Here is a 23,195-nt window from a genome sequence, read left to right on the forward strand (position 1 = left end):
ATAGAGGACAGATTTTCGTTGCCTCTGGGCAGCCTGGCACACATGAGCGATTACACGCTGCAGTGTCTCCGCAACGACTGACGAGTTGCACACATTCTAACTTGTGCTGATTACTGGGTGGCAACGCTGCTGGATCCCCGTTGCAAGGGCAACATACCGTCCTTAATTCCTTCACTGGAGCGTGATCATAAGATGCGCGAGTACAAGCGCACGCTAGTAGACGCGCTGCTGGTGGCATTCCCACCTGACAGTGGGAGCACAGTGGAAGCACAAGGCGAAGGCAGAGGAGGAGGAAGAGGATGCCAACGCAGCTGGGGCACTGCCAGCATTTCAGAAGGCAGGGTTAGCATGGCCAAAATGTGGAAAAGCTTTGTCAGCACGCCACAACAACCAGCACCACCAGCTGATATGGAACGTCTTAGCAGGAGGCAGCATTTCAGCAACATGGTGGAGCAGTAAGTGTGCACACGCCTACACGTACTGAATGATGGGTCTGCCCCCTTCAACTTCTGGGTCTCCAAATTGGACATATGGCCTGAGCTTGCTCTTTACGCCTTGGAGGTGCTGGCCTGGCCTGCAGCCAGTGTATTGTCTGAACGTGTGTTTAGCACGACTGGAGGGGGTTATCACAGGTTATATTTCCCAATGTTTTGGGGTGTATCCTAATTAAAAAATATATAAATAAATTTAATGTTAATGTTTTTTTTAAGTCATTTCCCTATCCACATTTGTTTGCAGAGCACTAGCCATGCTCTTAACCACATTGTGATGCCATTTGCAGCCCTCTAGCCCTTTCTATGACATTTTTACAGCCATTTTAGTGCTCAAAAGTTCGTGTCCCCATTGACTTCAATGGGGTTCGGGGTCAAGTTCAGGTCCCGAACTCAAACTTTTTTGTGAAGTTCTGCCGAACCCGTCGAACCCGAACATCCAGGTGTCTGCTCAACTCTTTTTAAAATTCTATCTTATTTTAATTCATTTCTCTATCCCCATTTGTTTGCATGTCAATTGTCCTGCTCTTACCCCTATTTTGCTCCCTTTTGCAGCCCTCTAGGCCTTTCTATGGCTTTTTTAGAATCATTTTAGTGCCCCAAAGTTCGGGTCCCTATTCACTTGAATGGGGTTCGGGGTCAAGTTCGGCCGAAAACGGCGAACCCGAACTTCCAGGTGTTCGCTCAACCCTAGTGTTAATCGGTCACAGGATTGGAGTGGCCATTTTTAAACATATATTGACCAGTATCACGTACAGTGGCATGCTGTGTTAATCAGCCACAGGGGTGCACTGGCCATAGACCCCTCAGGGACAAATCCTAGTGAGCTGATGCCTAGTGAGCCCCTCACACTTCCGCCTGCTGGGTATATAACAATCTAACACCATTCTGGTTCTGCTGGGCATGTATATTGTAATACACTTAGGTATTTATTTCTGCTGCAGAACCAAATAAAGTGTAGCAAAATATACTGCCTCGCTAAGGTAATGCTGGCACCACCAACTTGAGTTTACCCCTCATATTCGATCACATTCTGTCAATTTATCTTTCCTACAACATGCAGAAACTTTTATTGATTTTTTCCAGGGCCACTTTAATTCCCAGTCTGACCCTAATCAGTCATATACTTCATGCATAGTGGGCAACACGTGAGACCATCTTGAATTTAACCGCTTTAAGTCCGCCCATAGGATATAAACGTCCTATGGGTGGACCTCTATTTCTGAAAGCACGTTTTAAAACGTCCTTTCAGAAATAGCAGCTACACGCTAATCGTGCAGCTGCTGATCGGGTTGCCCGCTGTCAGTGACAGCAGGGCAACCCAGAGAGAAGGCAGGGACAGTGCCCAGGTGTCCCTGCCTTCCGGATTGCTGCAGACACAGCGCTCACCGAGCGCTGTGTCTGCAGAGCAGGAAGCGCTGTGCGCTTCCTGTTCCGGCCCGGCGGTCATGTGAGACCTCAATCAGCCCTGCTCTGAGGCTGTACAGCGCAGTATTGTGCTGTACAGCCTCTCTGGGGGGTGCATTTCTTCTGTAACTGGGGCTACTATGTCAGCCCCAGTTACAGGAGAAATCAACAGTGAAAAAAAAAAGAAAAAGTGAAGCAAATGTCCCCCAGAGGTCTTGTATGACCTTATGGGGGACGAAAAGTGTAAAAAAAAATAAAAAAAAATAAAGGGTTGAAAAAAATAAAATAAAAAAAGTAAGGAATAAAAAAAAAATATTAAAAATTGAAAAAATAAAATAAAATAGACATATTTGGTATTGCCACGTCCGTAAAAACCAGCTCTATAAAAATATCACATGAGCTAACCCCTCGGGTGAACACCGTAAAAAAAAAAAAAAAAAAACAGTGTCAAAACAAGCAATTTTTGTCACCTTGCATCACAAAAGGTGCAACACCAAGTGATCAAAAATGCGTATGTCCCACAAAATGGTACCAATAAAACCGTCACCTCATCCCGCAAAAAATGAGCCCCTACATAAGAAAATCTCTCAAAAAATAAAAAAACTATAGCTCTTAGAACATGGAGACACTAAAACATCATTTTTTGGTTTCAAAAATGCTATTATTGTGTTAAAGTGAAACAAATAAAAAAAAGTATACATATTAGGTATTGCCGCGTCTGTAAAAACCAGCTCTATAATAATATCACATGAGCTAACCCCTCGGATAAACACCGTAAAAAAAAAAAAAAAAGAAAAAAACTGTGTCAAAACAAGCAATTTTTGTCACCTTGCATCACAAAAGGTGCAACACCAAGTGATCAAAAACGCGTATGTCCCACAAAATGGTACCAATAAAACCGTCACCTCATCCCGCAAAAAATGAGCCCCTACATAAGAAAATCTCTCAAAAAATAAAAAAAACTATAGCTCTTAGAACATGGAGACACTAAAACATCATTTTTTGGTTTCAAAAATGCTATTATTGTGTAAAACTTTAATAAATGAGAAAAAGTATACATATTAGGTATCGCCACGTCCGTAACAATCTGCTCTATAAAAATGTCACTTGACTGAACCCCTCAGGTGAACGCTGTAAAAATAAATAAATAGAAACTGTGCTAAAACAACCAATTTTTTGGTCACCTTGCCCCATAAAGTGTTATAATGAATGATCAAAAAATCATATGTACCCAAAAATAGTACTAATAAAACTGGCACCTTATCCCCTAATTTCCAAAATGGGGTCACTTCTTGGGAGTTTCTACTGTAAGGGTGCATCAGGGGGCTTCAAATGGGACATGGCATCTAAAAACCATGTGGAGTTCCTTTTCTTCTGCGCCCTGCCGTGTGCCCATACAGCAGTTTATGACCACATGTGGGGTGTTTCTGTAAACCGCAGAATCTGGGTAATAAATATTGAGTTTTGTTTGGCTGTTAACCATCGATGTGTTAAAGAAAAAATTGGATTAAAATGGAAAATCTGCCCAAAAAGTGAAATTTTAAAATTTAATCTCCATTTTCCTTTAATTCTTGTGGAACGCATAAAGGGTTAACAAAGTTTGTAAAATCAGTTTTGAGTAACTTGAGGGGTGTAGTTTCTACAATGGGGTCATTTATGGGGTTATCCACTATGTAGGCCCCACAAAGTGACTTCAGACCTGAACTGGTCCTTATAAAGTGGGTTTTGGCAATTTTCTTAAAAATTTGAAGAATTTCTTCTAAAACTTCTAAGCCTTCTAACGTCCTAAAAAAATAAAATGACATTTCCAAAATGATGCCAACATAAAGTAGACATATGGGGAATGTTAAATAATAAATATTTTATGAGGTATCACTTTCTGTTTTAAAAGCAGAGAAATTGAAATATAGAAAATTGCGAATTTTTTAAATTTTTGGCTAAATTTGGGATGTTTTCATAAATAAAGGTGAAATATTTTGACTCAAATTTATGACTATCATGAAGTACAATGTGTCACGAGAAAACAATCTCTGAATGACTTGGATAAATAAAGGCGTTCCAAAGTTATTACCACATGAAGTGAGATATGTCAGTTTTGCAAAATTAGGCCTGGTCAGGAAGGGGGCAAATGGCCCAGATGGGAAGTGGTTAAGATACATATGACGCAGTGTAATTACTGTTCATGTTCTGAAAACAGTTGTAAGATGGTAGAAATGGCAGCAACATAAATCTTTTGTCTTTTAAGTGATCTGTTATTATCAATACACTGTAAACCACTACGTGGGCAGATTTTCAAACAATAGTACATATTTGATTAGTAACAGACTCAATGTTCTATAAGGACAAAGGAGTTTGAAATAGTTTTCTATTTCTCTTCATAAATGAGTCTGCGTATTATATTGTTCCTCCCACAGCGAGTCCGCATCTTAGCACCCGGCCTGACCTCCCAGCACTGACAGGAGTCACATAGCATTATATTGATTTATGATGCTATGTAACCCTTACAGTTCTGGGATGTATTGGATAACACTGGCAGCATTATGCCAGTGTTATCCAATATATTCCAGAACTGTAAGGCCCCCTTCACACGGACATCGCAGGTGAGGGCCAGATGCCTTCAGGGTGCATTGCGGGAAACCCACGCGAGTAAGCACGCAATTGCAGTCAGTTTTGTCTGCGATTGCGTTCCGATGTTCAGTTTTTTTATCGCGAGTGCAATGCGTTTTGCTCGTGCGTGAGAAAAAACAGAATGTGGTACCCAGACCCGAACCCGGACTTCTTCACTGAAGTTCGGGTTTGGGGATCTGTAGATTTTATTATTTTACATTATAACATGGTTATAATGGCAAATAGCATTCTTTAATACAGAATTCTAAGTATGTCAATTGAGGGTTAAAAAATAATAAAAACATATCTCACCTCATCCACTTGATCGCGCAGCCGGGATCGTCTTCTTTCTTTCAGGACCTGCAAAAGGACCTTTGATGACGTGGTGAGCGCGATTACATCATCTAAGGTTTTTTTTTGCAGGTCCTGAAAGAAGAAGAAAAAAGACGATGCCGGCTGCGCGATCAAGTGTATGAGATGAGTTAATTTATTTTTATTTTTTAACCTCTCAAGGCACATTTTACTAACAATGTTATAAGGGAAAATAATACAGTGAATAGACTTTAATGGGTCCGGGTAGCTCATCCCTATCATCTCCTAGCAACCATGCGTGAAAATTGCACCGCATCTGCACTTGCTTGCGGATGCTTGCAATTTTCACGCAGCCCCATTGAGGTGGATGGGTCCGGATTCAGTGCGGGTGCAATGTGTTTACCTCACGCATTGCACCCGCGCGGAATTCTCGCCCGTGTGAAAGGAGCCTAATGGTTACATAGCATAAAAAATCAATATAATGCTATGTGACCCCCGGCACCGCTGAGAGATCAGGCTTGTAGTACATTTCGTTATTTACCATTGACTTGTAACTAACATCTGTCTACAGAAAACACGATGAAAATAGGTGATGGTCACAGTTCATCTTCTCCTCCTCTCTGCTCAGTAACCTCAGCCAATGTCTATGCTTTAAAGTATATCTCTGCTTTAAAAAGAGCTGAATAGCAGTACAGGAAACGTCACTGTCCACATTATCATATATAGAAAATAAAATCTACAATCAGAAAATTTTAAAACATATTAGAAAAAAGAATACCTATGTACCATTATCTGTATTAAATCGGTAAAAAACGGATACATTCCCTTTAAATGTACATAGTGAAAATATGTATTACTGTTTTTAGTGCTTCTCATAGAGGGTGTGTATTTAAAGATGAGTGTATGTATGTATGCATGTCCGCTAAAGGTTTCCGCTCCATTGCATTTACATTCACAAAATTTGGCACACAGGTACATCAGGTGTCCGGGAAGGTTTTAGACCAGGTCTCAGCTCTCTAGCATGTACGGCTCCTGAAATATTCCCAAAAAATGCAATAGCCAATAGAAACCTAGTCACATGACCCTTATCAGCCAATAGAGGCTCGCAGGCCCTAAGGCCCCTTTCACACGGGCGAGTATTCCGCGCGGATGCGATGCGTGAGTTGAACGCATTGCACCCGCACAGAATACCGACCCATTCATTTCTATGGGGCTGTTCACATGAGCGTTGATTTTCACGCATCACTTATGCGTTGCATGAAAATCGCAGCATGCTCCTCTTTGTGCGTTGCGGTGCTATAATCCACGCAACACAGGCCCCATAGAAGTGAATGGGGTGAAAATTGCAAGCATCCGCAAGCAAGTGTGGATGCGGTGCGATTTTCATGCACGGTTGCTAGGAGATGATCGGGATGGAGACACGATCATTATTATTTTCCCTTATAACATGGTTATAAGGGGAAATAATAGCATTCTGAATACAGAATGCATAGTAAAATTGCGCTGGAATATAATTTAACTCACCTTAATCCACTTGCTCGCGTAGTCCGGCATCTCCTTCTGTCTTCATCTGAGCTTTGTGCAGTAACAAGGACCTTTGGTGACGTCACAGTCATCACATGATCCATCACCATGGTAAAAGATCATGTGATGGATCATGTGATGACCGGAGTGACGTCCCACACAAGATCTAGCAGACCAATTTTTAATTTTGGGACACAAAGGACTAAAGTTGAGTGAATCAATTCTAATCGAATTGGATTTGTTACAAATTTCACAAAAAACTTAATCGCCAAACTAATCTGAACTTTTGGCCATTTGTGTCGGATGAATTATGTAAAAAATGGTGACCAGTGCTATTTTATTGTGAATATTAGCAGGAATAACCATGCCAGGGAGGGATCACATGACACTGGTAGGGGAAGTAGGGGAGAGAGCTTGCCCTAATTGGCTCAGAGGCTGACAGCCTGATCAGCCAATGAGGGACAGGATTTAGGAAGGACCTTTTGCTGCAAAAAAACACCAAAAACAACGTATCATAAATATCTCGCATGGAGTTATTCGTATTATCACCTATAAAGCTCAAGAAGCATCCACACACAGAATAGTTCTAGTTAATTAATTCCTTTATTGGATATCCAGACAACTGGCATATCATTATTAAAACATATACAAAAGACAGTACATTATGGGAACACTACGGTGTTACAATTACTTGTATAAAAACAGAGTGAACTCCAGATCAATAAGGGACTAGTATCCCCCCATCCACAGATAAAGCAGTATCGGCCTAGTGGGGCGCCAATATCGACAATAACACCCAGGTCATACGTAGAAAAACACTCAAACCAATTAAGGGAATTTATACCTGGGTGCAACCCTCACAAGGCAGAGACTGCAAAGGAAAGGAGAGAAAAAACACAGTTAAAGTGCAAGTGCAAAATTTCACTACTGACCCTGGTCTGGAGCAGCCACCCGACGACCTTTTGCTGCAAACCTCATAGAATGCCATTCCGTGTTCAACTAGCAACCTAAAAGGATGTCTTGTGGCATTGTCTGACAAAAAGCTGTTAGACACAAGCCATCATCTAGTATGATAGGGATCATGTAAGCAGAATATAGGGAGATAATAGTGAGATATACCTGAGTATATTTGGGGACTTTGATCTGGGAAAGTATATACAGTACAGACCAAAAGTTTGGACACAACTTCTCATTCAAAAAGTTTTCTTTATTTTCATGACTATGAAAATTGTAGATTCACACTGAAGGCATCAAAACTATGAATTAACACATGTGGAATTATATACATAACAAAAAAGTGTGAAACACTGCTTTGCACACTCTTGGCATTCTCTTGATGAGCTTCAAGAGGTAGTCACCTGAAATGGTCTTCCAACAGTCTTGAAGGAGTTCTCAGAGATGCTTAGCACTTGTTGGCCCTTTTGCCTTCACTCTGCGGTCCAGCTGACCCCAAACCATCTTGATTAGGTTCAGGTCCGATGACTGTGGAGGCCAGGTCATCTGGCGCAGCACCCCATCACTCTCCTTCATGGTCAAATAGCCCTTACACAGCCTGGAGGTGTGTTTAAGGTCATTGTCCTGTTAAAAAATAAATGATGGTCCAACTAAACGCAAACCAGATGGAATAGCATGCCGCTGCAAGATGCTGTGGTAGCCATGCTGGTTCAGTATGCTTTCAATTTTGAATAAATCCCCAACAGTGTCACCAGCAAAGCACCCCCACACCATCACACCTCCTCCTCCATGCTTCACGGTGGGAACCAGGCATGTAGAGTCCATCCGTTCACCTTTTCTGCGTCGCACAAAGACACAGTGGTTGGAACCAAAGATCTCAAATTTGGACTCATCAGACCAAAGCACAGATTTCCACTGGTCTAATGTCCATTCCTTGTGTTCTTTAGCCCAAACAAGTATCTTCTGCTTGTTGCCTGTCCTTAGCAGTGGTTTCCTAGCAGATATTCTACCATGAAGGCCTGATTCACACAGTCTCCTCTTAACAGTTGTTCTAGAGATGTGTCTGCTGCTGTGTGGCATTGACCTGGTCTCTATTCTGAGCTGCTGTTAACCTGCGATTTCTGAGGCTGGTGACTCGGATGAACTTATCCTCCACAGCAGAGGTGACTCTTGGTCTTCCTTCCCTGGGGCGGTCCGCATGTGAGCCAGTTTCTTTGTAGCGCTTGATGGTTTTTGTGACTTCACTTGGGGACACTTTCAAAGTTTTCCCAATTTTTCGGACTGACTGACCTTCATTTCTTAAAGTAATGATGGCCACTTGTTTTTCTTACTTAGCTGCTTTTTTCTTGCCATAATACAAATTCTAACAGTCTATTCAGTAGGACTATCAGCTGTGTATCCACCTGACTTCTCCACAACACAACTGATGGTCCCAACCCCATTTATAAGGCAAGAAATCCCACTTATTAAACCTGACAGGGCACACCTGTGAAGTGAAAAACCATTTCAGGTGACTACCTCTTGAAGCTCATCAAGAGAATGCCAAGAGTGTGCAAAGCAGTAATCAAAGCAAAAGGTGGCTACTTTGAAGAACCTAGAATATGACATATTTTCAGTTTCACACTATTTTGTTATGTATATAATTCCACATGTGTTAATTCATAGTTTTGATGCCTTCAGTGTGAATCTACAATTTCCATAGTCATGAAAATAAAGAAAACTCTTTGAATAAGAAGGTGTGTCCAAAGTTTTGGTCTGTACTGTATGGTTGTAAAAATAATAATAATAATAATAATAATAATATATATATATATATATATATATATATATATATAGTTCATAGACTTGTTGCCAGCACCCCAATAACATAAATCTGCTGCAATTAGTAATTGTACATTTAAGTGCATTATACCTGTTATGGAACAAATTGTATACTACTGCAAGATAAAGAGTAGTTACAACAAACACATTTTACTGCAGTATGACAAATTATCATACCCATGTTAGTGAATGCATTAATAAAATAGACTATGTAGTTCAGAGATACAAAACCGGATTCCAAAAAAGTTGGGACACTATACAAATCGTGAATAAAAACTGAATGCAATGATGTGGAGGTGTCAACTTCTAATATTTTATTCAGAATAGAACATAAATCACGGAACAAAAGTTTAAACAGAGAAAATTTACCATTTTAAGGGAAAAATATGTTGAATCAGAATTTCATGGTGTCAACAAATCCCAAAAAAGTTGGAACAAGGCCATTGTCACCACTGTGTGGCATCTCCCCTTCTTCTTACAACACTCAAGAGACGTCTGGGGACCGAGGAGACCAGTTTCTCAAGTTTAGAAATAGGAATGCTCTCCCATCCTTGTCTAATACAGGCCTCTAACTGTTCAATCGTCTTGGGCCTTCTTTGTTGCACGTTCCTCTTTATGATGCACCAAATGTTCTCTATAGGTGAAAGATCTGGACTGCAAACTGGCCATTTCAGTACCCGGATCCTTCTCCTACGCAGCCATGATGTTGTGATTGATGCAGAATGTGGTCTGGCATTATCTTGTTGAAAAATGCAGGGTCTTCCCTGAAAGAGATGACGTCTGGATGGGAGGATATGTTGTTCTAGAACCTAAATATATTTTTCTGCATTGATGGTGCTTTCCAGACATGCAAGCTGCCCATGCCACACGCACTCATGCAACCCCATACCATAAGAGATGCAGGCTTCTGAACTGAGCGTTGATAACAACTTGGGTTGTCCGTGTCCTCTTTGGTCCGGATGACATTGCGTCCCAGATTTCCAAAAATAACTTTGAATCGTGACTCGTCTGACCACAGAACAGTCTTCCATTTTGCCACACTCCATTTTAAATGATCCCTGGCTCAGTGAAAACGCCTGAGCTTGTGGATCCTGCTTAGAAATGGCTTCTTCTTTGCACTGTAGAGTTTCAGCTGGCAACGGCGGATGGCACGGTGGATTGTGTTCACTGACAATGGTTTCTGGAAGTATTCCTGAGCCCATTCTGTGATTTCCTTTACAGTAGAATTCCTGTTTGTGGTGCAGTGTCGTTTAAGGTCCCGGAGATCAGTATGGTTTTACGGCCTAGACCCTTTCGCACAGAGATTGTTCCAGATTCTCTGAATCTTCGGATGATGTTATGCACAGTTGATGATGATAGATGCAAAGTCTTTGCAATTTTTCGCTGGGTAACACCTTTCTGATATTGCTCCACTATCTTTCTGCGCAACATTGTGGGAATTGGTGATCCTCTACCCATATTGGCTTCTGAGAGACACTGCCACTCTGAGAAGCTCTTTTTATACCCAATCATGTTGCCAATTGACCTAATTAGTGTTAATTGATCTTCCAGCTCTTCGTTATGCTCAAATTTACTTTTTCCAGCCTCTTATTGCTACTTGTCCCAACTTTTTTGGGATTTGTTGACACCGTGAAAATTTGAATCAACGTATTTTTCCTTTAAAATTATACATTTACTCGGATTAAACGTTTGATCTGTCATCTACGTTCTATTACAAATAAAATATTGACATTTGCCATCTCCACATCATTGCATGCAGTTTTTATTCACAATTTGTTTAGTGTCCCAACTTTTTTGGAATCTGGTTTGAATTTTTCTATAAACATTGCACTGTTATAGCTGTGTTATTAAATGCATTACTGCAACAGACCATACAGTTCAAACTCATTTTACTGCAAAAAATGGCATTGTTATACCCATGTTAGGGAATAGAATATTGCATCCTACATTGTAGTTCAAACTCATTTTACTGCAAAAAATTGCATTGTTATACTCGTGTTAGTGAAAGCATTACTACCTCACACCATGTAGTTCAAAGACATTTTACAGCAAAATCTGCATTCTTATACCCGTGTTAGAGAACATTTCATGGCATCATTACCCATACCTATACATTTAGTGTCACTGTGACATTATTTGCTATTGCTGTCATTGCGTTAAAGAGATTACAAGGACCCCCTCCTTGTAATCTCTTTAATGCAATGACAGCAATAGCAAATAATGTCACAGTGACACTAAATGTATAGGTATGGGTAATGATGCAATGAAATGTTTTCTAACACGGGTATAAGAATGCAGATTTTGCTGTAAAATGTCTTTGAACTACATGGTGTGAGGTAGTAATGCTTTCACTAACACGAAAGCATTAGTGATAAAGTTAGTGATAAACTTAATGATAAACTTAGCATTAGTGATAAAGTTAGTAAAAAGGAAAAATGTGTAAGAAAAAATTAAAAAAGAGATAACTATATTATATTAAATATTACTACATAAAAAAACTGAGTTCTAGGAGACCTCAGTGTTATTTACTATTTACCAATTGGAGCGTATTTGATTTACGTAGAATCTATTTGGGCACTGATCACATTTTTTATTTATTTATTATTTTTTTAAATTTGCTAAATTGAACACGAAATGAATGTCAAGAAGTTTACTCATCTCTACAGAGGACATGATCTAGCCTATATCTAAATTAACACAGGTGACACTAATATCACGGGGCAAATAATATCAAAGGTTTATGTATCATTCTACTATTAACACATAGCTATTAGAATTTGCCCATTGTACTTGTAATATTTCTCTGTAAACCTCCTTCTCCATGATGATAATTTGCTCTTTAAAATAATTTGTTTTCTTTCACCAACTCTAGGAACACAAAACATGTCTCACTAAAATTATTAAATTCAATTGTATATGTAAGGTCTTTAGAAATGTTCATTTATTAAAGTATACAGATGATACAGATTTATCTGCAATTGCCAATGACAGTTTTTTTTTCTTTCTGTTTTCTATTGCTCCAGATGTATATCCAGACCACTACACTAACAGTGTCCATGAGTTTAAGTGCATCCGTTTCTCTGGGAATGCTCTACATGCCCAAGGTTTACATTATCATTTTCCACCCAGAGCAAAATGTTCAAAAAAGAAAGAGGAGCTTCAAGGCTGTTGTGACAGCTGCCACCATGCAAAGTAAGCTGATCCAAAAAGGGAATGACAGGCCCAATGGAGAAGTCAAAACGGAACTCTGTGAAAGTCTTGAAACGAACAGTAAGTAGCTACATCAATGTTCTGCTCAAATTGACACTCATAGTAAATGCTCACATCAGTTAAAGGCCTATGTTCATAGTGTGCAGTTTCTGCAGCTTGCGGTGTAATACTTAAGACAAAAATAGGTAGTGCACAGCCTTGCTTTATACTTTTTTCTGTTTTGGTCACACTCCCAGATTTGGATAATATAAGAATCAAAAACTACACTAAAATGCTTTATTGGATCAAGACCTAATAATAAGCCTTAGGAGAACTCAACAACAGAAATAGAAACTGTGCATTGGAAGTATGCTATGCACCCTCTGCTAGATCAGATTCGAAATTCAAACACTGATTCTGAATCTGGTACTTGCTTATAAGCAGCATGTGCATTTACATATGAGCTGAGAGCAGAATATTTCTGTCTGTCGATATAAATATTCTTCAAACCAGTACTGTAACTACAGTCCTCTAATATAAGCACCGTGACCAATTTTTTGGCGCTTTCATTCTGATGATTATCAGGTTTCCACCGGTCACTACTTCCACGTTTTGCCAGAAAATGCCTGGAGGTGCCTGCTTAGCCAATCACTGGCTGTGTCTGGTCACTGCTTCTAAAGAATATCACCTCCCCCCCCCAATAACCACTCTAAATGTGTATTCCAATTTTGTGATATTGAGACCTATCCTTAGGATCAGTATGAGGTTGGTGGGTGTCTGACTCTTGGCAGCCTTGCTGATCACTTGTTTAACCCCTTGACGAATGACGTACTATGTAAGTCATGATGTGGTGTTAGTGCACAGTACGTAATGAAATTAAAAGGTCGCCGCAGGTGACACCGGCATCTTAACGGGTGTCACAGAAAGTAGAGCTGTCCGGGCAACCGTAAGGGAACCAATCACAGCAGTCCCTGTTTCCTGATTGCTGTGATTTGTCGCTCAGATCTGAGTGACCAATTGCAGCGCGTTCTGCTTGCCGACAGAAAATCACACAGCGCAGCTTCAATCTCCTCATTCTGACAGTTACACTTCAGGAGATCGGTGCTGCGCTGCCCTGGTCTCCTGTCAGAGTGCCCACAAGTGCCAATAAACACCCCACAGTGCCCCAAACACACACTGTACCCCTGACACCCCATCCTCCAACCACCCTTCCTCCTCACAGAACTTTTTATTTTTTATTTTATAAAATAGTGTAGTATATAGTTCAATAGCTAGCTTTAAATAGTTGAGGTCAGTGTTACGCTAGGTTCACACGGGTGGTTATAAGGGAAAATAATAGCATTCTTTAATACACCTCACCTCCACCAATTGATCGCGTAGCTGCCGGTATACTGTTCTTTCTTCAGGACCTGTCAAAGGACCTGTGGTGACGTCACTGAGCTCATCACATGGTCCAATCACATGGTCCATCACCACGGTCATGGACCATGTGATTGGACAATGTGATGTGACGTCACCACAGGTTCTTTGGCCGGCAGCTCATGATTAAAGAAGTAATAAGAGATCAGCAACTACGCGATCAAGAGGAGAAGGCGAGTTAATTTATTTTATATTTTTTAACCCTTTTTGACCTTCTACTAAGCATTCTGTATTAAGAATGCTATTATTTTCCATTATAACCATGCTATAAGGGAAAATAATACAGTGAATAGACTTTCATCTTAGCAACCATGCGTGAAAATCACACAGCATCCACACTTGCTTGCGGATGCTTGCGATTTTCACGCAGCCCCATTCACTTCTATGGGACCTGCATTGCATGAAAAATGCACAATATAGAGCATGCTGCGATTTTCATGCAACTCACAAGTGATGCGTGAAAATACTGGCAGTTAGCTAGAAATAGTTTAGGCGTTTGCAATAAAAGAAAAGAGAAAAAAAAAGAAAAATATACAAAAATAATAGATATAAAATAACTGGTAATTAGCCATAGTTAGCCTGAGTTCTGGTAGTTAGATAGAAATGTAGTGTTAGGGTAAGAGGTTTTAAAAAAAAAAAAAAAAAAATATATAATATATATATATATATATATATATATATATATATATATATACAGTATATAAATAATATATGTGTCAGCGGCAGCTAATGCTGATTGACACTTCACTTTGCTATTTAGTATGGCTGTAAATGGCTGATTCAGGATGGCTCTTACTAGGAGTAGTCAAAGTGCTGGGTGAGTGACTACTCCCCACGTTCTAGGCCAGGTTTTGGCAGGCTTATAAAAAACAGCCAGCACTGTCAGGTGGTGTGGATCCTCCCTCTGACAGTGGAGCTCTGGAGATCTCTGTGCTGAGATCTGAAGACCATGTGTCAGGCGAGCAGGCCGCCTTAAAGCCTGCAAGTGAACTTTCTGAGGATGAGCATTCAGCCAGGTGTGAACTGAAAACCCATGATGCAAGGTGAACTTTATTTTATTTTTCTGTGTGTGAACAAGCACCAAGCCTGAAAAGTGACTGTTGTGTTATGTTTAAGTGTGAATAAACACTGCAGAGTGATTTACAACCTGGTTCTTTGCCTCTATACTGCGTCTGATAACCTGCCTACCATAGCAAATCCCCAAAATTGGTGGAGGATGCGGGAAAGCGCAGTGAGGCTGGCCTGAAGGCCTACATTTTTAGTTTTTTTCCAGGCACGGTTGTATGTCTTACATCAAACCAGTGAGATTACAACCTGTGTCCTTTGACAAAATGGAGGCTGTCGTGAAAGCCGTCAGGCTAATAAGCAGCAGCAGGAAACCAACCAGCTGCTATTGCAGCATGTGATAGTTTTACAAGTGGCAGGAGCAACCCAGAACGTCCATGATGCCCGGAAAGTGATCCGTGCGGCGATCCCTAAGATGACCCCCTTGGACAACGTTGAGAGCTATCTGGCGGTGTTCGAAAAGGTGGCTGTGAGGGAGAAGCTACCCCAAGATCAAAAGGCTGAAATGGTCGACCTGGTGGAGCGCTATGAGGCTACCAGGTTCTTTTGGGAGAAGTGCAGTCAAACCCCGGTAATCTCCACCCCAGACCTGGGGGCTGGTGCCAGCAAAACCCACCTGGGATGTACCCCCTGCAGACCCAGCTCCAATGGTCTGCTGGTGGTATCAGGAGCCTGGCCACATAAGGGTCAACTGTCACCATCGGGGCAAACCCATGGATACTAACTATGGCTATCGCCATTCATTGTATGCCAGGAAGCTGTGTGCTACAGGTACTATCGAGACTATAGACAACAGCCACCTGTACCAGGCAGACATGGGAGATACTCTGGTGGTGGCTCTGCTGGATTCAGGGAGTCTGGTTTCACAGGTAAGAGCTGCCTTGCTGCTGCCTGTCGAGTATACTGGCCAAAAAGTAATGTGCATTTATGGAGATGTAAAGGACTATCCCACCGCCCTGTGTCTCTGTCCATGGTGGCCGGCAGGTGGACTCACGAGGTGGTCGTCGCCACCAATTTACATTATGAACCTATAATTGGGAGAATCTTCCCGGGTTTCCTGGCACTGTGGCCTGATATGAAAGTTACCAATACCTGTGATATTGGTGTAACCCTAGTAGAGTGTCCTTGCTCAGGGGGGGAACCAGAACCCTGGGAACCTGAGACCGAAGGGCCAGCAGTAGGGGTGGCCGCAGCTGCGGTGGAAGAGAGGGAGGCAACCCCGCTGAGTGTAATGGTGGGAGACTTGGAGGAATTGCTGCCGGGTCCGGAGTTGGCAGACCTCAACGTCTCTGGGGCAAATTTCGGTACAGCACCGGGACCCAACACTATCTCAGGCCTGGGAAAATGTTGTAATAGTTGATGGTGAACCTCAACAACCGGGGGCCGAGTCGATGTTTTCCCATTTTGCGTTTCATCAGAAGATGCTGTATCAGGTAAACCAACTAAGGGGTGAGCATGTTGAACAGCTGGTGGTGCCCAAGGCATATCGTAAGCTCGTGTTGGAGCTAGCCAACCAACATGTTCCTGGGGGACACCTTGGATGGCAGAAAATGCTGATAGCTAAGGAGTTAATGGAGATGTTTTCCTGAGTAGGACTACCTAAAGAGGTTCTGACCGACCAGGGGACCCCTTTTATATCAAAGGTCATGAGTAGAGTTGAGCGGACACCTGGATGTTCGGGTTCGGACAAACTTCACAAAAAAGTTCGAGTTCGGGACCCGAACTTGACCCCGAACCCCATTGAAGTCAATGAGGACCCGAACTGTGGATAGGGAAATGACTTAAAATAACATAAAATACATAAAAATTTAGGTCCCTGTGAGCTATGCAGAGTAGGGGTTTAATCACAACAAAAATGGTAAAATGTCACTGAAGAATGAAACAGAAGAATTAGTGAAATGTATTTCCTTGTTCACTAGGTAGAGCAGGGGTATATCATAGCTAAAAATTGGTGAATTTCACCTGACAATGTAACAGACAAATTAGTGAAATTACTTAAAATTAAATTAAATACGTAAAAAAAATTATAATAATCTTGATCTATGAGGTGGCAGGGGTTTAATCACAACAAAAATTGTAAAATGTCACTGAAGAATGAAACAGAAGAATTAGTGAAATGTATTTCCCTGTCCACTAGGTAGAGCAGGGGTATATGTCAGCCAGAAATGTGGGACATGTAACCCAACAATGTATCAGACAAATTAGGGAAATTACTTAAAATAAAATTAAATACGTAAAAAAAATTATAATAATCTTGATCTATGAGGTGGAGGTCCATATGGAGTAGGAGGAGGTGGTGGACAAAGCGAGGAGGTGGTGGACATAGCGGTGTAGGTGGAAGCGGTGGTGTAAGAGGACGAGGTAGCCAACACTGGTTTTTGGCTTTATTTTATTTATTTATTTAATTTTTTGTTTAAATTAGGGTACACCCCAAAAGAGTGGAAAATATGAAAAATACAACAATGAGCAATTGCGCTGTAGTATAACAATGGCTGGGTAAGGTCAGTATACATGTCTATTCTGCACAAGGTACGGACATGTCGTGTGAGATCCATGCCTAGTTCAATTTAATGAACGTGAGCTTGTTCACATTGGCTGTGGACAGGCGGCTGCGCTTGTCTGTGATAACGCCCCCTTGTCATGCTAAACACATGTTCAGACAATACACTGGCTACAGGGCAGGCCAGCACCTCCAAGGCGTAAAGGGCAAGCTAAGGCCATGTGCCCAATTTGGAGACCCAGAAGTTGAAGGTGGCAGACCCAGCATTCAGAATGTTTAGGCGTGTGCACAAATACTGCTCCACCATGTTGCTGAAATGCTGCCTCCTGCTAAGACGCTCCATATCAGCTGGTGGTGCTGGTTGTTGTGGAGTGTTTACAAAGCTTTTCCACATCTCGGCCATGCTAACCCTGCCTTCTGAGGTGCTGGTGGTGCCCCAGCTGCATTGGCGACCTCTTCCTCCTCCTCCTCTGCCTTCTTCTTGTGCTTCCATTATGCCCCCGCTGTCAGGTGGGAATGCCACCAGCAGCGCGTCTACCAGCGTGCACTTGTACTCGCGCATCTTATGATCATGCTCCAGTGAAGGAATTAAGGATGGTACGTTGTTCTTGTAACGGGGATCCAGCAGCGTGGCCACCCAGTAATCAGCACAAGTTAGAATGTGGGCAACTCAGCGGTCGTTGCGGAGACACTGCAGCGTGTAATCGCTCATGTGTGCCAGGCTGCCCAGAGGTAACGAAAAGCTGTCCTCTGTGGGAGGTGTATCGTCTGTGTCCTCTGTATCCCCCCAGCCACGCACCAGTGATGGCCATGAGCTGGTTTGAGTGCCATCCTGCTGTAAACACAGTTTCTCCTCCTCCATCTCCTCCTCCTCATCTTCCACCTCATCATCCTCCAGAACTGTGCCCTGGCTGGACAATTGTGTACCTGGCGTTTGTGGGTGCAGGAACCCACCCTCGGAGCCACTTGTGAATGACTGGCCTGAAACCCTATGAAATGATCCCTCTTCCTCCTCCTTCTCCTGTGCCACATCCTCTTCCATCATCGCCAGAAGCGTTTTTTTCAAGGAGGCATAGAAGTGAGATAGTAACGCTGAGAACTGCGTTATCGGCACTGGCCATGTTGGTGGAGTACTCGAAACAGTGCAACAAGGCACACAGGTCTCGCATGGAGACCCAGTCATTGGTGGTGAAGTGGTGCAGTTCCGCAGAGCGACTCACCCTTGCGTGCTGCAGCTGAAACTCCATTATCACCTGTTGCTGCTCGCACAGTCTGGCCAGCATGTGCAAAGTGGAGTTCCACCTCGTGGGCACATCGCATATGAGGCGGTAAGCGTGAAGGCCAAAGTTATCTTGGAAGTGATCTTGTGCCTCCCTGCTTGTTGATGTACAGTACCACAGTCACATTGTCTGACTGGACTTTCACCGCTTTTCCCCGGACCTGAGGGGCGAAGTGAAGGAGGGCTAGCCGGATTGCTCGAATCTCGTGAAGATTGGATGAGAGGAGCCGCTCCTGAGTAGACCAGGTTCTGTGAACTGGAGTGTCGTCTAGGTGAGCGCCCCAGCCTACTTGCGACGCATATGTTGTCAATATGATCCAGGTTGGCTGGGTCATAGACTTCCCATCTAAAAGATGGCACCACCATCTGAGGGAATACCCAGTTTGCCAAGACAGGGAGCACAGGGAGCTTAGCCCAGCAGGGCTGCCATCCCATTTGGAGAGGACAGAGGTGCCATAAAGCCCAACATCTTCATGAGAGTCCGGACTGGGACTTGCCGGGGAACGGAAAGGAATTCTGCCGTGTTCTGAATCCGAGATCTTCTCTCTGGGGTCAACTGGAGTGACATCCCAGCGGAGTCGATTATGAAGCCTACATATCTTACTGAAGTCGATGGACTCATGTTCGACTTCTGCCAGTTGACGATCCAACCTAGGCGGAACAGAAAGGAGATTGCTACTTGAAGATGTTGAGATAGGACCGTTACAGAAGAGGCTTTTAAAAGCCAGTCGTCCAGATAAGGAATGATAGTCAGTCCTTGAAGAAACCACCACCTTGGTAAAAGTGTGAGCGGCAGAAGAAATGCCAAAGGGAAGGGCAACAAACTAAAGATGCCTGACGACCCCGGAAACTTGGACCGCGATCCTGAGATATTTGCTAGAAGCAGGATGGATCGGGTTGTGCAGATATGCATCTTTGAGGTCTAGGGTTGCCATCACGTCCCCAGGATTGAGGACGTGAACTACTGACCTGACAGTTTCCATACAAAACTTCACCTTCCTTATGAACCGATTGAAATACCTCAGATCAATTATAATCCGGAGATCTCCTGAAGCTTTGGGAACCAGAAAAACTGGTGAATAGATCCCTAGGCCCCGTTCTCCTGCCAGAACCTCCTCCAGAGCCCCCTTGCAGATGTAGTCCTGAATGTAGGACTCCAGGATCGCCTGCCTGGTAGCTTGTAGAAGGTTGGTCTTGACAAAGATGTCTTGAGGAATAGAGGAGATTTTGATTAGATATCCCTCGGAAATTATGTTTAGATCCCGGGGATCCAAGATCTCTCGGATTCACTCTTCCCTGAAGTGGGATAGACGACCCCCGACGGGTAGATGAGGCAGAGGAATGGGGAAGGTTTCTGGGAGGACGGCAGGAGTAACGGGACTTATCCAAGAGCGTCGAAGAGGCCCGTAGTCAGGAGGTGGATTTTCCCTCTTTTGCTACTCCACGAGAGCACCTCGAACCCCTTCGCTGCGCTCTCCAGTCGCTTTGAGACCTTGCTTGCAGGCCAGAACTGCCTCCGCGGTCTTGTCTGCCCCGCCCTCAAAAGGACTGCTGGGGAAGGCTCTTCTCCTTCATGTCTGAAAGGCCCTCCATGATTTTATCCAGCTCCAAAAGTAACAGACGAGATTGGGCTCAAATGGGAGGCCACATAAACTATATTTCGAGGAATTGTCAGCGACCCACTGGTCCACGTCGTCTTGAATTTGATTCAGACGAGACCAGAGGAAAGTAGAGATCTCAGAAGCCGCTATGGCTGTGGAAGCGGAAGCAGCAGCTGCCGAATAACCCCGTCTTAGGATGCACTCTGCTCTCTTGTCAAGAGGATCCTGCAGACTAGACCCATCGTCTGCACGGACCAGAGTGTGCTTGGACAACTTGGCAATAGCCATGTCCACCTTGGGAATGGACCCCCATGAATCCACCAAAGGTTTAGCCATCGGGGACATGGATTTAAACTTTTTTGTTAAAACCAGACCTTTCTCCGGCTTTTTCCACTCTGTATGCATGCATCTGCTTTGAAGACACGAGTTGCCCGACTAGTGGGATCGGAAGGCTCCCCCGGATCAACATCATGGTCCCCCGACCTGATGGACTTGAGAAATTTCAGTGTCTTTTCAGGGGGGAAAAACACAAAGTCAGCTCCTCCTCATCCGAGGAGGAAGAACCTAAGGAGACCACAGAAGGTCTCTCCACCGGGACAGAGGTCTCCATAGGAACCTAGTCAGGCATAGGAAGCCTCTCATCCAGCAGGCCTATGACTCCCTTAATAGAGCCATCCACATACTGTAGGTCTTCACCCAATGATACATCCCCTGCATCGTAGGTTCACTAAAGGGTTGGACCCTCAAACGACAGCTGACACATCTGGAGTAGGCACAGCTGTCCTCCAGCAGAGCATTACAATCGTAGCAGGCTAGATGTTTCCTCTTGGAAGTCACTTTCCTGCCTTCCGAATCCCATGGAGACGACATCACTGCGGGAAAAAAAAGGCCAAATAAGACATTTGTAAATTGCCTATCTCAAAAGAAAGGTAAAAACAGACCGGAGGCAGGTATGAAAAACGGACCGGAGGAAAAAACACCATAAGTGGAACAACACCAAGCTCAGGACTCTGGTAGCTAGCTTGAAAAGCATGTGCAGCCAGAGACCGAACTGGTGCACACTGCTTCCTTAAATAGGGGAAGGGGAGGGATCAGCCAACCCCCTCCCCCGCCCACAGAGGAAAAGTCAGTAGATTTAACTACAATCCCTAAAAAGCAGAGGTCACTGAAAAATCCTCCAACAGGATTAAAACATGCGAATAAAATGAATAAAATTTGCGCAAGAAAAACGCGAAAAAAATTGAGTTGAAATGAAATACCCAGAAGCGACGCGACAGAGAAACCCTGCGTCACTTCTGGAAGATGGCGGCGCCCAGGGACCGAAAAACGGACACCGCCAACCTACCTCAGCCAGGCGCAACAGCCGGGGCCTGGCAGCAGATAAGCCGTCGGCCACTAAAGAGGTATATAAGCAAAAGGGGGGCAACAGCGTTACTCAAAGAAATAAGGATCCCCGCACTTTCAGAGAAAGGGGGGGGGATCAACCGCCTAGCCCACCTGTCCGGGAGGACAGAAAAAAACACAGTGGGCTGGGGGTTTACTCCCTCCTTTTAAGGGGATACTTAATTGCTTAAATTGAGTTATTATGCTTGGGCTCATTAAACATTCCGCCAGTCCTACCAGTCCACGGGAGGTGGTTAACCCCATCTGTGCTGCTGGTAGGACGTAAAGGAATAAGTAAAACTTGTGTTTTATACATTTGAACCTCTGCTATATGCCTAGAAGTCATGTGGTGTTCCTACATAGATTGACAGGTATTTCTATGCTTAGTCATATAGAGTTAGCTGTCGAAGACTAAATTTTCACACTCGCGTTTGGTGCGGATCCGTCATTGATCTGCACAAACGCTTCTGTTCAGATAATACAAACCGCATGCATCCGTTCACAACGGATCCGTTTGTATTATCTGTAACAGCCAAAACGGATGTGTCTTGAACACCATTGAAAGTCAATGGGGGACGGATCAGTTTTCTATTGTGCCATATTGTGTCAGTGAAAGCGGATCCATCCCCATTTGCCACATCGTCAGGGGGACACCAAAATGCTGCAAGCGTTTTGGTGTCCGCCTCCAGAGCGGAGTGAAGGCGGAACGGAGGCAAACTGATATATTCTGAACGGATCCTTATCCATTCAGAATGCATTGGAGCAAAACTGATCCCTTTTGGAACGCTTATGAGAGCCCTGAAACGGATCTCACAAACGGAAACCAAAACACCAGTGTGAAAGTAGCCTAAGGCTACTTTTATACCTACGTTTGGTGCGGATCCATTTGTATCTGCACAGACGGATCCGCACGATAATGCAAACCCTTGTATTCGTTCAGAATGTATCCGTTTGCATTATTCTTTTGAAAAAAGTCTAAGTCAAAACAGATCTGTCTTGACTTACATTGAAAGTCAATGGGGGGAGGATCCGTTTTCAATTGCACCATATTGTGTCAGTGAAAACGGATCCGTCCCCATTGATTTACATTGTGTGTCAGGACAGATCCGCTTGGCTCCGCATCGTCTTCTCATCAAAAGCGGAACGGAGACCAAACGCAGCCAAATTGAGACATTTTGAACGGATCCTTATCCATTCAGAATGCATTGGGGCAGAACTGATCCGTTTTGGGACGGATCTCACAAGCGGACCCAGAAACGCCAGTGTGAAAGTAGCCTAAGACCCATAATACTGGGTATAGATGAGCGAATTAATTGATCTAATAAAAAAGAGTTTTTGAGCTGTCCTCGCTTTGCTTCCAATTCCGGAGTAGGGACTTCTCATGTTCCACTATATGTAAGGCCTAATGCACACGACCGTATGGCTTTTTCAGCTTTTTGCTGTCCTCAAAAAATGGATCCGCAAAAAATACGGATGACGTCCTTGTGCATTCCGATTTTTGCAGAACGGAACAGCTGGCCCCTGATAAAACAGTACTATCCTTGTCCATTATGCGGACAATAATAGGACATGTTCTATCTTTGAACGGAATAAAAAAAACTGAAATACGTAAACTGAATGCATACGGAGTACATTGGGACCAT

At 43.2% G+C, this 23,195-nt stretch overlaps 1 protein-coding gene across 1 annotated transcript in view; it reads left to right on the plus strand.

Moving 5' to 3' along the window:
• Positions 1–12,394, plus strand: part of GRM8 (glutamate metabotropic receptor 8) — a 1,458,522-nt gene extending 1,446,128 nt beyond the window's left edge. Inside the window, exon 9 of the mRNA XM_044280260.1 lies at positions 12,140–12,394. Coding sequence (XP_044136195.1) covers positions 12,140–12,394 — 255 coding nt within the window. The remainder of the gene's footprint in view (positions 1–12,139) is intronic.
• The last annotated feature ends 10,801 nt before the right edge of the window (positions 12,395–23,195 follow it).

This window comes from Bufo gargarizans, chromosome 2 (genome assembly GCF_014858855.1).
Source record: "Bufo gargarizans isolate SCDJY-AF-19 chromosome 2, ASM1485885v1, whole genome shotgun sequence".
Classification (NCBI taxonomy): domain Eukaryota; kingdom Metazoa; phylum Chordata; class Amphibia; order Anura; family Bufonidae; genus Bufo; species Bufo gargarizans.